General features: G+C 52.1%; 7 protein-coding genes across 7 annotated transcripts; 4 read left to right on the top strand and 3 right to left on the bottom strand.

The window, feature by feature from the left end:
* Positions 1 to 135: 135 nt before the first annotated feature.
* P170DRAFT_467973 (uncharacterized protein) lies at positions 136 to 921 on the top strand (the record flags this gene model as incomplete). Its single annotated transcript, XM_024852511.1, has 1 exon — positions 136 to 921. One exon carries the CDS (start codon positions 136 to 138, stop codon positions 919 to 921), a length of 786 nt encoding a protein of 261 aa, XP_024699557.1.
* A 123-nt stretch (positions 922 to 1044) lies between these two features.
* Positions 1045 to 2312, bottom strand: P170DRAFT_367747 (uncharacterized protein; the record flags this gene model as incomplete). The annotated part of the gene is made up of 6 exons (XM_024844822.1): positions 1045 to 1261; positions 1313 to 1467; positions 1516 to 1677; positions 1729 to 1851; positions 1906 to 2115; positions 2166 to 2312. The coding sequence occupies 6 exons, from the start codon at positions 2310 to 2312 to the stop codon at positions 1045 to 1047; spliced, it is 1014 nt and encodes a 337-aa protein (XP_024699556.1).
* Positions 2313 to 2543: 231 nt separating this feature from the next.
* Positions 2544 to 5866, top strand: vp16 (tethering complex subunit VPS16). The gene is made up of 7 exons (XM_024850107.1): positions 2544 to 2719; positions 2794 to 2900; positions 2954 to 3082; positions 3142 to 3635; positions 3685 to 3779; positions 3832 to 5102; positions 5156 to 5866. The coding sequence occupies exons 1-7, from the start codon at positions 2575 to 2577 to the stop codon at positions 5402 to 5404; spliced, it is 2490 nt and encodes an 829-aa protein (XP_024699555.1). The 5' UTR covers positions 2544 to 2574; the 3' UTR covers positions 5405 to 5866.
* On the bottom strand, positions 5003 to 6172 carry P170DRAFT_440566 (Alb1 domain-containing protein). Its single transcript, XM_024850106.1, has 3 exons — positions 6112 to 6172; positions 5738 to 6030; positions 5003 to 5669 (listed from the first exon to the last, which is right to left on the bottom strand). The coding sequence occupies exons 1-3, from the start codon at positions 6125 to 6127 to the stop codon at positions 5457 to 5459; spliced, it is 522 nt and encodes a 173-aa protein (XP_024699554.1). The 5' UTR covers positions 6128 to 6172; the 3' UTR covers positions 5003 to 5456.
* Positions 6173 to 6327: 155 nt separating this feature from the next.
* Positions 6328 to 8628, top strand: P170DRAFT_392355 (ubiquitin-specific protease UBP1). Its single transcript, XM_024845973.1, has one exon. The coding sequence runs from the start codon at positions 6403 to 6405 to the stop codon at positions 8383 to 8385; it is 1983 nt and encodes a 660-aa protein (XP_024699553.1). The 5' UTR covers positions 6328 to 6402; the 3' UTR covers positions 8386 to 8628.
* Positions 8629 to 8862: 234 nt separating this feature from the next.
* Positions 8863 to 9635, bottom strand: P170DRAFT_430154 (EF-hand superfamily Ca2+-modulated protein; the record flags this gene model as incomplete). Its single annotated transcript, XM_024847934.1, has 2 exons — positions 8863 to 9561; positions 9633 to 9635. 2 exons carry the CDS (start codon positions 9633 to 9635, stop codon positions 8863 to 8865), a joined length of 702 nt encoding a protein of 233 aa, XP_024699552.1.
* A 354-nt stretch (positions 9636 to 9989) lies between these two features.
* Positions 9990 to 12116, top strand: P170DRAFT_392348 (bifunctional C97 family peptidase/thioredoxin family protein). The gene is made up of 4 exons (XM_024845972.1): positions 9990 to 10142; positions 10206 to 10220; positions 10271 to 10492; positions 10539 to 12116. Exons 1-4 carry the CDS (start codon positions 10107 to 10109, stop codon positions 12012 to 12014), a joined length of 1749 nt encoding a protein of 582 aa, XP_024699551.1. The 5' UTR covers positions 9990 to 10106; the 3' UTR covers positions 12015 to 12116.
* Positions 12117 to 12523: the final 407 nt, after the last annotated feature.

The following is a 12523-nucleotide window of genomic DNA, read 5'->3' as shown; positions in this document are numbered from 1 at the left end:
CATACATACTTTATTCCATGAACCCATAATCGCATACCTTCTGGGAATCCATCCATCTGCACTCCGTCCTCGAACATATTCAATCATACCTCTATCAGCAAAAAATCAATCGCAAACCCAACCAACTAAAACAAAATGAAACACCCACCCATCCTCTCAACCCTCCTATCCACCCTCTTCCTCCTACTTTTATGCTTCGACCTCGCCCACGCTCACGCCCACCGCCATACACATACACATTTACACACGCACACCCTCCCCCCTCGAACCTCAAAACCGAACCTCCCCGACTGCGCGACCCTCGAAAAACTAAACCACACATTAACGCGCATCTCGCCCATCCTAGAGAAAGTATTACATCTGGATGCGGATAGCTACCATGCGCTTGATGGCAACGGGAACGGAACACACGCACAAGCGCAAGCGCAGGCGAAGACAAAGCGAGATGAGCTTGAGGGATCTGGGAAGATAGAAGCCGTGAAAGAGAAGATGCAGCGTTCGAAGAGGAAAGTGGCTAGTGGGATGTTGAGGTGTCAGGGGCTTAGGGGTGGGAATGGTACTGCTGCTGCTGAGTTGGAGGGGGTGAGGAGGAGATGGCTGCGGAAGAGAGGTGGTGGTGGGGAGGTTGATGAGAGTGAGAGTGACAGTGATAGTAGCAGTAGCAGCAGCAGCAGCAGCAGTAGTAGTAGCGATAGTGACAGTGACAGTGACAGTGACAGTGATAGCGACAGCGATGATGAGGATGACAAGAAGGATGAGAAGAGCGAAGGGCAATGCAACCTCATGGATGTGTTGAATAACCTGGTGACTACTCTGGAGTGCTTGTTAGCGTTTACGGGCGGCGTGTTGGATGGGGTGCTGGAATTGGTGCTTAATATGCTGAGTGGTATTATTAACTTGGTTGAGTCTTCTTTGGATTGATAGTTTAAAGGATAGACTTGAGGTTGTTGAATAAGTTGTCTTGATGAGTTTGATATATACACATGCTGGAAAGAAGATAATATTGCATTCGCTAGGCTGGTAGTTTGACGGCATCCTTCAATATCATATGGGAGTCTCGAGAGCAAGAACACTCTCTAGAATAGTGTCTGGTGTGGCATAGGCCAGAACTTGAGATATCGTTTTCAAGTCACTGCCGTACTGGAGACTGCGATCGTCTTCCGGCTTGGCCACAGCAATTCGATGTCGAAAGACCTTCTTTGCGGCTAAGGCCACGATCGACGGGGTGAGGTAGTCTACCCCATGTAGCGTGGCGAGCAGTCTGTTTCATGAGTCAATATAGCACAGGGCTATATAAGGAATATGGACGTACTTTGAAAGCGTTTTGAAATGAATATTAGAGCGGACTGATATACCTCCCGCAACTGCGCGGCTGAGACGCAGAAACACGATAATATCCTGCTGGTACCGGACGATATCGGCTCCGGCTGTGACGGCATTACTGGCTCGTTCCAGTTTGTCCAGAGTCTTGAATGACTTAGATGTGCTGTCTTATATATGGTTAGGATAACATACCTTTCGGTCGATATTCGGGTTGCGCTTGTTTTGCGGTGCCTCGGACTTGCGCACCACGGATGATGCCGACATTTGACTATCCGAAAGCCAGTCGTTGTTTTCTTCTAGATATATGTAGCCATCGCCGGAATCATGAAAATGAGAGATGATAAAATGGTCGTTCTTCAGCTACGTCAGTGTCGAAAAGTCGGACTTTGCAGGGGCCAAACTAACCAAATGAGCATTCAATTTCGGCTGATCCTGTTCTGAGCGACGGACTAGGAGAGGCACGAAGAGAAAATCTGCCGGAGCCTCGAGCATCCCATCTTTGAGGGCAAGTTTTTTCGAGCGCATTAACTAGAGGAAGTGTCAATCGAATGAATCCCAGAGGTGGATCGGCTGCATTCTCACCTCAAGGGCCTGGACCTGAACGTCTTCAGCGACATGGTTGAAATTCTTGGCGATCACCACATCGACTACCCTATGCTCAGCTGCAGACCGAATGGTAGTTGATCTTCTGCGAGCATCTGTCGGGATGATATTTGAGCAGAAATCATCGAAAGACGTGGCATCCGAGCAGTCGAGGACCGCATATGTAAGATTAAAAGTGTTGGCACATATCTAATTAGTCGTTAGTTGCGGAGCGCAATACGGAATCGGATCAAAAGTACCAGGGCGAGCTCTTTGGCAACGTCATGGATGTTCTCGCTCGTGGTATCGATGCGGCAATGCTCGCGCACCGCAAGACACAGCAGGAGAGCGACTTCGAGATCCGACAGTTCCACGGCCAGTCGGGTAATTTCCGCAGTATCATCCATAATACCCAGCGCCTGCATTCCTCCTCATCATGGCATCTCAGTTCAATCCAGGGCAGTCCAGAAGGCAGAAGAGGGACGATGGACGATGGAAGATGAACGGGTCTGGTCAGGGATCGGCATGGACGCGAGGCTCCCAACGCGGTTTAGTGCCGGGAAGAGCTGGAGCTTCCGACCAGCCAAAGCGGTGCCTGGCATCAACGACTCTCTCTCTCCCTCTCTCTCCATGATTCAGTTCCATCCTTCCATGGTCCCATCTTCCTAAATGGCGCCGTCAAACCCCCTGGCGAACTGGGAGAAGCTGGGTGACAGCTTCTACCGCAAGGTACCGGTGTATGATGCCATCTTCGACGATGACGTCCAACTGGAGAACTACATTGTTGTTGGCGCTCCGTACGGAGGGGCTATCGGTATGCGCCGCACCGTCTACTGACTGCATGTCTTGTTGGATATCTTCAACGTGATGCTGACATAGCGACCATAGCTCTGCACCGAGATGAGAGCAAGGTGTTCCGGTTTCGGGATGCCCAGACCGCCAAATCAAGCATCGACATCTACTCATGCTCGGGCAAACATATCAACCGAATTAACGTCAGTAGAGTCCTCATTTCATTCCCTTGTAGGGTTCATGCTAATTCTTCCAGTGGGAGTACGGTACAATCCGGGGGTTGGGTTGGTCTGACCGCGAAGAGCTGCTAGTCATCACGGAAGATGGGACGGTGCGGCGATATTTCGGCCTGCATGGTGATTTCACATCGTTTTCCCTCGGAAATGTAGGTCCCGGTGCTCTTCGATTTTGTCTAAATCCCCAATCAACTGATTTATTCTTCAGGGTGCCGAAGAATACGGGGTCCGGGCTTGTCGGTTCTGGACATCTGGCTTTGTCGCTCTACTCTCGAATAACCAGCTGGTTGCTGTCTCGAACTATGATGAGCCAAGGCCCAAACTTCTTGCTCCATGCCCCGAAGGAGAGGTGTCTTCGTGGTCTTTAATTCCTCCAGCTTATACACTGTCTCGCTCGGTTGAGGTGTTGTTGGCCGTCGACAAGACTGTCTACTTGATAGACCCGACCGAGGCAGAAGACAAAGTTCTTCAAAATGGGCCGTTCAAGCATGCAAGCGTATCTCCGACCGGGAAGTTTGTGGCTCTCATCACGGCTGAAGGAAAGGTTTGGGTTGTTAGCAGCGATTTCCAAAGCAAATACAGTGAATATGACCCTGAATCTCGAGTAACACCGCGGACAGTCGATTGGTGTGGCGATGATGCTGTGGTGATTGCATGGGAGGATGAGGTGCATCTCATTGGCCCTAGTGGTGTTGCTGCTCGGTGAGTTTCTCATTTTCCACCTGCGCGCTTCGTGTTCTAACCGATAAAGATACTACTACGATGACACTGTTCATGTCATCCCCGAATTCGATGGCGTTCGTTTGATCACGAACGACACCTGCGAGTTCTTACATAAAGTTACAGGTGAGTCTGCACACAAGCCTCTTTTGCTTGGAGGCTAATAGTATGATATAAGATGTCACGGAGGCAATTTTCCGTCTTGGGTCTACTTCTCCGGCTTCGGTCTTATTGGACTCGGTAGATCTGTTGGAAAAGAAGTCGCCTAAAGCGGATGAAAACATCCAAAGAATCCGTCCGAGTCTTCCGGAGGCAGTCGACATTTGTGTCAAGGCTGCTGGTCACGAATTCCACGCCTACTGGCAGAAACGTCTCTTAAAAGCCGCATCGTTTGGCAAGTCTGTCCTGGATCTGTACAACAGTGATGAATTTGTAGAGATGACCGAGAAGCTGCGAGTTCTGAAGGCAGTGAGAGACTATCAAATTGGTCTCCCGATTTCTTACGAGCAGTATCTTCGATTGACTCCGGAGAAGCTGGTCGAACGCTTGGTGAATCGACATGAGTATCTCCTAGCTATTCGAGTTTCCGAATACCTTCAACTTCCAGCCGACAAGATATACGTTCACTGGGCTAGCCAGAAGGTCAAAATCTCCACCGTCGACGACGAAGCTGTCTGCAAGCTCATCGTCCAGCGGTTGGATGGAAAGCCAGGAATCTCGTTTGAATTAATAGCACAGACTGCCTTTGATGAGGGTCGATCTCACCTGGCAACTCAGCTATTGAACCACGAGCCACGCGCCGGAAAACAGGTTCCGTTGTTGCTGAACATGGAAGAAGATGAGATAGCCCTTGACAAGGCCATCGAGAGCGGAGACAACGACCTTGTGAACTACGTACTCTTACACTTGAAGAGCAAGCTCCCTTTCGCCAGCTTCTTTAGGGTGATCAACACACGGCCCATGGCATCGGCACTTGTGGAAACGAGTGCCCTGGGAGAGGATCCAGAGCTGTTGAAAGATCTTTACTACCAAGATGATCGCCCAATCGATGGTTCAAACGTTCTCCTCGCCGAGGCATTGAATCAAACGGAGCTACCGCGCAAGACCGAGAAAATCCAGCTTGCATCTCGCCTACTAACGGATTCAAAAGATGCGACCGTGGTTCTGCAGCAGAAGCTACTCTCCGAGGCATCGCAATTGTTGAAGGTCCAAGAAAACCTGGACAAGGATCTCACTGATCGATCGGAATTTCTCGGCCTGAGCTTGAACGAGACTGTCTACAGACTGGTCAGATCAGGTTACGGCAAGAGAGCACAGAAGCTCCAGAGCGAATTTAAGATGCCAGAGAAGACATATTGGTGGTTGAGATTGAGAGCCCTAGTCGCCAAGCGGGATTGGGGTGAATTAGAGGAAATCGGTAAAAACAAGAAATCGCCGATAGGATGGGAGGTGAGCATATCCCCTGGTTATCTTCAAATGCACAAGCTCACTGGAAATGACAGCCTTTCTATAACGAGATTTTGGGCGCCGGAAACACAAAGCTTGCCTCACTGTTCGTCCCCAAATGTACCAATCTGCCCGTCGAGGACAAGGTGGAAATGTGGGTTAAATGCGGAATGATTGTAAAAGCCGGAGAAGAAGCCCTCAAGGCCAAAGATTTCAATACCCTTGAGCTACTCCGCGGGAGAGCTTCCGGACCTGCCGCCTCGGATATCGAGCGAATGATCAACCAGCTTAGGCCAAGGAAATAACCGACACAAATTGGTCTGACATTTCCTCTGCGTTTGTTCCCCGTCGTTACATTCAGGTGATATCCTCATCTTCGTCAATGCCTGCGGGTTCGTCTGCGACAGGGTTCTGGGTCGCATTTGTTTGTTGAGACTTAGGCTTCCTGGTCTTTGCAGGAGGCGCGGAGTCGTCGACCATAGCATCATCATCATCGTTGTCATCGAACTCGTTCTCGAGGGCTTGGAATTTCGACGCTACGGATTTGCGGTTCAAATCCTCCCATTCGCCCTGAAGTGTTGCGATCAGAACATGTCTTTTGACACAGAGTTCCCGAGAGGAGTTGACATCGCACATACCCTGCGTGCTTTCACGGTTTTTGCGCGGCTGACACTCTTGGTCACCTTCTTCTCCATCTGATCTATAACGTTTTCTGCTCTTTCTATACCCTTCTGTTGTTTCTGGCGTTGCGCCCGAGATTTGTTCCGAGGCTTCGCCTGCTTTTTGGACACGCCGGCATTTGCGCGATCGGCGAGAATGGAATCGCGCGGCAGCGAGGTCTCCTCGACGCGGGGGAGGGACATGACAGACTTGTCGACCTCAAGACTCGGCGAAGCTTCCCGCCTCGCGGCGCGGGAATGCTTTGACTGGGCTAGTTAAATCCAGTAGTGTTAGAAAGGGAATTCACAAATAGGACTTTTATTTCCAATCATAGGGACAATGGATCACTCACTTCTCGTCTTAGCCATGGTTCCTTGTTCACGAGTGAGCAAAGAAAAACAAAGTCCCTGCAGTTGATGATGTCGGTAGAATATTTTGTTGTGGAGACTTCGGCCTATCGATAAAAGATCTCTCCGGCGGGTGAGAGCTGCCAGGAACGCAGCTGACTTATCCGATCGATCTTATTAGTGATGCGTCGGCCAATGCTGCCTCCATGCTTGTACACCTTCGTGGTTTCATTCACTCTTCATGAATACCACGGTGCCGTCTCTATGCTGTGGTATTTTCTCTCATTTCATCAGCCATGAACGCTCGCAGAGGGGGGATTGATATCCTCACTCAGAGTCCTTGGAACACTGCATCGAGCAGCCACTATGACACTGTGATGCAGCACCTGCAGAACAGTTCAAGCCTAGCTTACATCTTAGTGACGGTGATATCGGTTTATTTTATACTCAACCACTTCAGATCCGTCCTCGTCCCGTTGGCCCGCGTCCTCTGGGACATCCTTGTCTATTTGACGCCCTCCAGAATTGTCGCCGCTTTGGATCCGCAGGCGACAAAGTCAGACTCCGCTACCGAGGTCCCTTCTTTGAACTTTTCAGCCAAGAGCGAAGCGATGCAACGGATTTTCGGACTGGACAACTCCTCGTCTTTTTCCTCTCTTTTCCCCGGGTCAACTACACTCTCGGGTCTCGGCACTGCGATCTTGGGAAACAAGGATACCTTGCCGCCGGGCTTGGGGAACTGGGACAATTCTTGCTATCAGAATAGTATCATCCAAGGACTGGCGTCGCTCAGATCCTTGGATGAATTCTTGGAGCGCAATATTCAACTTCTGGCGGAGAAGGGGCTGCTGTCGACACACCAGGCCTTGAAGGATATTATCGAACGACTGAACAGCGCGGCCTGTTATGGCCAGCGATTGTGGACGCCAGCGGACCTGAAATCGATGAGTAGCTGGCAGCAGCAAGATGCGCAGGAATACTTTGCGAAAGTGGTGGACCAGGTGGATCTCGAAGTGCATCAGGCCACGAAGCGTCAGACTCGAAACTTGGGTTTAAAGATGGCAGGGCCACAGGAGCATGTAATCGGGTCTGAATCCCTTCCTGAAGAGCATGACGTCGCTCCTGCAGCAGGCCAACCCCATGAGCCGCCCTCTTTCCGAAATCCGCTGGAAGGTCTTCTTGCGCAGAGGGTGGGCTGCATGAAGTGTGGTTGGACCGAGGGTCTTTCTCTCATCCCATTCAACTGCCTGACTGTACCTCTTGGCGCGAGCTACGCATATGATGTTCAGGATTGCCTGCATGACTATATGAACCTTGAGCCGATCGAGGGAGTGGAATGCGCCAAGTGTACGTTGTTGCACGCGCAAGACCAACTTCAGAACCTGCTTCAGCAGATTGAAGATGATGAGGGACTGAGCAACACGCCCGACTCGCCCAAATTGTCAGATGCTCTCCGGAGATCGGCACAGGAGCGATTGAAAGCTGTGCAGGAAGCGCTCGAAGAGGAAGATTTTTCGGAGAAAATCCTGTCCAAGAAATGCCACATACCCGCGAAGAATCGCGTCTGCTCCACCAAGTCAAGGCAGGCTGTCATCGCAAGGCCACCGAAATGCCTTTCAATCCACATCAACCGAAGTTTGTTCGACGAGAACACCGGCATGCTTCGGAAAAACTACGCTGCAGTCCGATTCCCCAAAATGCTCGACTTGAGTGAATGGTGTTTGGGGAAAGATTCTACAGTTGCCGCCGACAAACACACGGAACAATGGGATACCGACCCTCGCGAGTCAATGCTTCCGCCCGCCGACAGAGTTACGGATTCTTTTGGCCGCCAGTATGAACTACGAGCAGTAGTCACACATTACGGTCGCCATGAGAACGGACACTACATTTGTTATAGAAAGTACTCGACAGAGACTTTCCCCGTGGAAGTTCCGGAGTCTGTCCTGGAGGCAGATGGAGATAAGGAGAAGTCGGAGCGTTGGTACAGACTCAGTGACGAAGATGTGCAGATGGTCAGCGAATCCAACGTGATGAACCAGGGCGGCGTCTTTATGCTCTTCTATGAAGCCGTGGGGCCGCACTCTGGGTCGACAGATTTCGAAGAACCCGACACCACCGAAGTCGAAGAATCTACATCCACACCCGAAGACATGTCCACCGGATCTACGCGGTCTACTGCCACAGAGGGGTCTTTCTCCGGCACTTCGCGGGCGACCAGCGTGTCAGCTCCTGAACCGGCCACCGAGAAATTCCCACCATACTCCGAGATCGAATGATGGCCTCTGTTCGCGCAGATTGTTCTCACTTCCGTTGGTTTGGCACCATGCCAGCGGGATTATGTATACCAAGCGTTCTATGATACCCCGGAGGTGCAGTTTTGCAACGTACAAGGCGTTGACAGTTATTCTTTGCTCAATGGCCTTTGTTGGAAGGATTGAGAAGTATTTTATGGAGTGATCCAGTTTACCAGATGTATTTCTAGCAGCGATAATGCATTAAGCTTATTTGAAACACGATGCAAGTGTTCAGACCGTACAATCCTCAGCTGTTCAAGACAGCAGGATATTCACATTAGGAAGCGCAAGGTACATACATTAAGTACAGCTACCACATGCATGGTAATACAGACCAGACCATGCTTAAAGAAGCAGCAAACCCATCGAACACCCGCTAAATTATACAAAACAAGCCCATCCCAGCAATCCCATCCCAACACGCCATCCCATATAGAAACAAGAACAACAACCCAACCCTCAAAAAACCCCCGCCCTCATCATAACATCATGAAACTGCTCCAACGTCACCCCCGCAGCGACGCCCGCGCCGCCATTCGCCTCGAGAATCATATCGCGGAACAGATCGTCGCCGAGCCCCTCCTCTTTCAGTTCGCGCGCGATCCGTCGCAGATGGGATATCGTGATCGGGCCGTCCGATCCCTTCGTGAAGAGCTGGAACGCGGCGTCCACTTCCGCGACCATGGCGTCTTCGCCGCGGGATCGCAGCTTCGCGGCCGCGACGGAGAGGAAGGGCTCGTAGGGCACGAAGCCGGTGTCTGTGGGGTCGAGGGCGGAGAGGATGGAGTTGAGTTCTGAGGATGAGGAGGGGGAGAGGCCGAGGGCTCTGAATGAGATATTGTCGTTAGTGGGTGGGTTTGCGCGGCGACATGTAGATAGGCAGGTAGGTAGGAAGGTAGATTGGAGATCCGGATGTAGGAAGGAACTGGAGCGAGGGGGGATTGAGGGGACATACACCAAGGCCTTGCGGACATCTTCGCAGGGTATCACGCCTTCCTTCTCATTCTTGAATTCATCATTCTTGGTGGAGAAGATGTGGAAGACTTCTTTGATCTCGTTCTCTTCTTCGCCGGTGACGTCGTTTTCTTTGGCGAGTTTGGACTGGCGCGCTCGTTTGGGCGCCGATCCGGCGGATGGCGCACTGCGTTTTTTGGGAGGCTGGGGACGGGGATTGGTTAGTTGGTTGTTTGGATGGAAGGCGGAGGCAATCAAGTGGGTGTATTGCTTACCATTTCGCCGTGGTTTAGGATGCGCGCGGAGCTGTATTTGGATTGGGAGTTGTCGCAATGTCAAAGGAAGAGATGCGCGGGGCGGACGGCCATTGGCAGGGGGTTGATGGGCGTTGGATTGGAGAAAGGAGGGTTCAGAACCGTCGCATCGTACTGCCATTCGTGTCATAGATCGCGGGTGGCCATCTTGGATAACGAGACCCGGTGAGTAGGGAGATCAAAGAGATGGTCGTTGATCGAAGATCACCGAATGCTTGATTTCCCCGTGACTGATACGTTGCTGACGTAACCGGATGATGCCTGTTCCTTTCTTGCGGGTTTGATAAACGCGAGTTGGTCCTGCTTTCTCGATGGTGTCGAAATCAACGATTGAATAGACGGTTTGCATAGAACTTGGGCACTTGATTTAGCTTTCTCTATATTGCACATACAGTGGCAGATCTATCGCATTCTAGTGCTCGTTCATCCGCCACAATGGATGTAGAGCTGTACGTGTACGACTTGTCCAAGGTGATTCACTCTGGGTTGATATGGTGTTACCCTTGCAAAGCAGACTGGCTAATACAACGATAGGGACTTGCACGGATGGTGTGTACAGCGAGTCTAGACCGACTGTTGACAAAGTTAACGCAACCCAGTACTCGCTCCCCTTGACGGGAACGCAGATCGATGCCATCTACCATACTGCTCTGGTGCTGAATGGTGTGGAATATTTCTTTGGTCAGGGTATTCAAACTGCTGTTCCTGGCAGCACTCATCATGGCCATCCCATTGAGAAACTTCATATGGGCCGAACGGAGCTTCCCGTCGATGTAATCGAAGAGTATATCTCGTCGCTTGGGGATATCTATACTCCTGAGGTATGCTCTTGATGCGTTCTATGGTCTGAAGAAAACTAATTTGCAGTCCTATGATCTCTTCCTGCACAACTGCAACAACTTTACTCAGGACCTGGCTATGTTCCTTCTCGGAAAAAGCATCCCGGAGCACATTCGCAACCTGCCCAAGACGTTCCTGGATACCCCCTTCGGCCAGATGATGAAGCCTCAGATTGAGATGGCGCTTCGTGGTACGGTGCAAGGCTCCGGAGAAAACTCTCAGCCGTATCTTAATGGTTCTGCTGCTGCTGCACAGCCTACGCCGTCTGCACCATCCCACGGCACCGTCCGAGTGGCCAGCAATCTTCCGCAGCTCGAGGAACAACTCGCCGCTGCATCGCAGTCGTGCGCAATCGTCTTTTTCACTTCGGCGACATGTCCCCCTTGCAAGATGCTCTATCCTGCATATGACGAGCTTGCGCAGGAGGCTGGCGACCAGGCCGCTCTTATTAAAGTGGACGTCAGCACGGCCCGCGATGTCGGCATGAAATATAGCATCCGCGCCACGCCCACCTTCATGACCTTCCTCAAGGGCTCGAAACTCGACCAATGGAGCGGTGCAAACCCATCCCAGCTCCGAGGCAACGTGCGTCTCCTCATCCAGATGGCGCATCCCGCTCACCCTCATCGCCAACTTCACCTCCCGAGCCTCCAACGGCCCATCACCAAATTCGTCCTCTACCAGAAAGTTCCACCCTTCGCGAAGCTCCTCCAGAAACTCACCCCTTACCATGAAGACCCGCGTCTCGAGTCCATCGTCGGCTTCATAAGCCGCCGCACCGACTCTGCCGCCGACAACCCCCTCCCAGACGACCTGCCCTCCTTCGCCACCTACCTCCAAACCACCGTCCAGGCACTTCCACGCGAGAACGTCTTCGCCGCCGTTGACCTCGCTCGTCTCCTCTTCCTCGACCCCCGAGTCGCCAGCTACTTCGCCGAAGAGCCCGGCCACCAGACCATCCTCACCCTCCTCTCGCCCTCCGAGACCCTCTCCACCTGCCCGTACCCGCTCCGGATCATCATGCTCCAACTCGTCTGCAACCTCTTCACCACGCCCCTCTTCGCCGACCTCCTCGTCACCTCGTCCTCTCCGCCCTCCAAACTCCACGAAACCACCCTCCGCCTCGTCACCGGCTGCCTCCTCGACTCGCACCCCAACCTCCGCGTCGTCGCCGCCTCCCTCGCCTACAACATCGCCGCGCACAACCACAACGCCCGCGAGTCGCAGTCCCCCGACAAACTCTCCGAGGAAGACCAGGTCGAGCTCACCGCGTCGCTCGTCGAAGCCATCACCCAGGAAGAAACGAGCGTCGAGTCCCTGCACGGACTGCTCTTTGCGCTGGGGCTGGTTGTGTACGAGGCGCCTGTAGACGGGGAGGTCGTGGACCTGTGCAAGGCGATGGGGATCGCGGAGACGGTGCAGCAGAAGAAGAAGGTCGAGGCTTTGAAGAAGGAGTCGCTGATTGCGGAGATTGGGGGCGAGTTGTTGGGGAGGGGGTTATAATTGGATTTCTGTCTGGGTTTTGCTTTTTCGTTGCTTGAACGCAATGGTAATAAGTAGGTAGGTAGGTAGGTAGAAAGAAGGTATAGATCGATCTTAACCTATCAATCGCCTATCTTCACTAGTAGTTTAATTACTCTATCTATCTACCACATTAATCCAAAGTCCCAAACGCCATAATCCCTCTGCTCTATTCCTCCCCATCCTCAACCCAGCTCACCCCTCCTTTCCACCAGCTCATCATTGCTTTTCCTCCCCATCGCACAAGAAGGCCCGTGTGTCTGGTCTGTATCTCACGCATCCCCTCCAGCTTACGAAGCTCTTACCACCTTACCACCCACACCCCTACCTCACCTACCTAACCCGTTGAAAAACAACCAGACAAGCAGGACATGCAGATGACAGACAGACAGACAGGTAGGTAGGTAAGTAGTGTAGGTAGGGTACGCAAGCGTCTAGTCTAGTCCTCGGGCAGATAATCTGGCGAACAGACCCCCTCGCGCTCCAGGACG

This window comes from Aspergillus steynii (assembly GCF_002849105.1).
Source record: "Aspergillus steynii IBT 23096 chromosome Unknown P170scaffold_9, whole genome shotgun sequence".
In the NCBI taxonomy this organism is placed as follows: domain Eukaryota; kingdom Fungi; phylum Ascomycota; class Eurotiomycetes; order Eurotiales; family Aspergillaceae; genus Aspergillus; species Aspergillus steynii.
The sequence above is the reverse complement of the archived record's forward strand: the minus strand, read 5'-3'. Positions and strand labels throughout refer to the sequence as shown.

Excerpts from the sequence above, each read along its gene's own strand:
- vp16 (XM_024850107.1), top strand. The coding sequence starts at position 2,575 with ATGGCGCCGTCAAACCCCCTGGCGAACTGGGAGAAGCTGGGTGACAGC. Across the intron at positions 3,083-3,141 it reads CATCGTTTTCCCTCGGAAAT|GGTGCCGAAGAATACGGGGT; the intron begins GTAGGTCCCGGT and ends TTTATTCTTCAG. Across the intron at positions 5,103-5,155 it reads AATCGCCGATAGGATGGGAG|CCTTTCTATAACGAGATTTT; the intron begins GTGAGCATATCC and ends TGGAAATGACAG.
- P170DRAFT_440566 (XM_024850106.1), bottom strand. Across the intron at positions 5,670-5,737 it reads AAACCGTGAAAGCACGCAGG|GGCGAATGGGAGGATTTGAA; the intron begins GTATGTGCGATG and ends GCAACACTTCAG.
- P170DRAFT_392348 (XM_024845972.1), top strand. The coding sequence starts at position 10,107 with ATGGATGTAGAGCTGTACGTGTACGACTTGTCCAAG. Across the intron at positions 10,493-10,538 it reads GGGATATCTATACTCCTGAG|TCCTATGATCTCTTCCTGCA; the intron begins GTATGCTCTTGA and ends ACTAATTTGCAG.
- P170DRAFT_392355 (XM_024845973.1), top strand. The coding sequence starts at position 6,403 with ATGAACGCTCGCAGAGGGGGGATTGATATCCTCACTCAGAGTCCTTGG.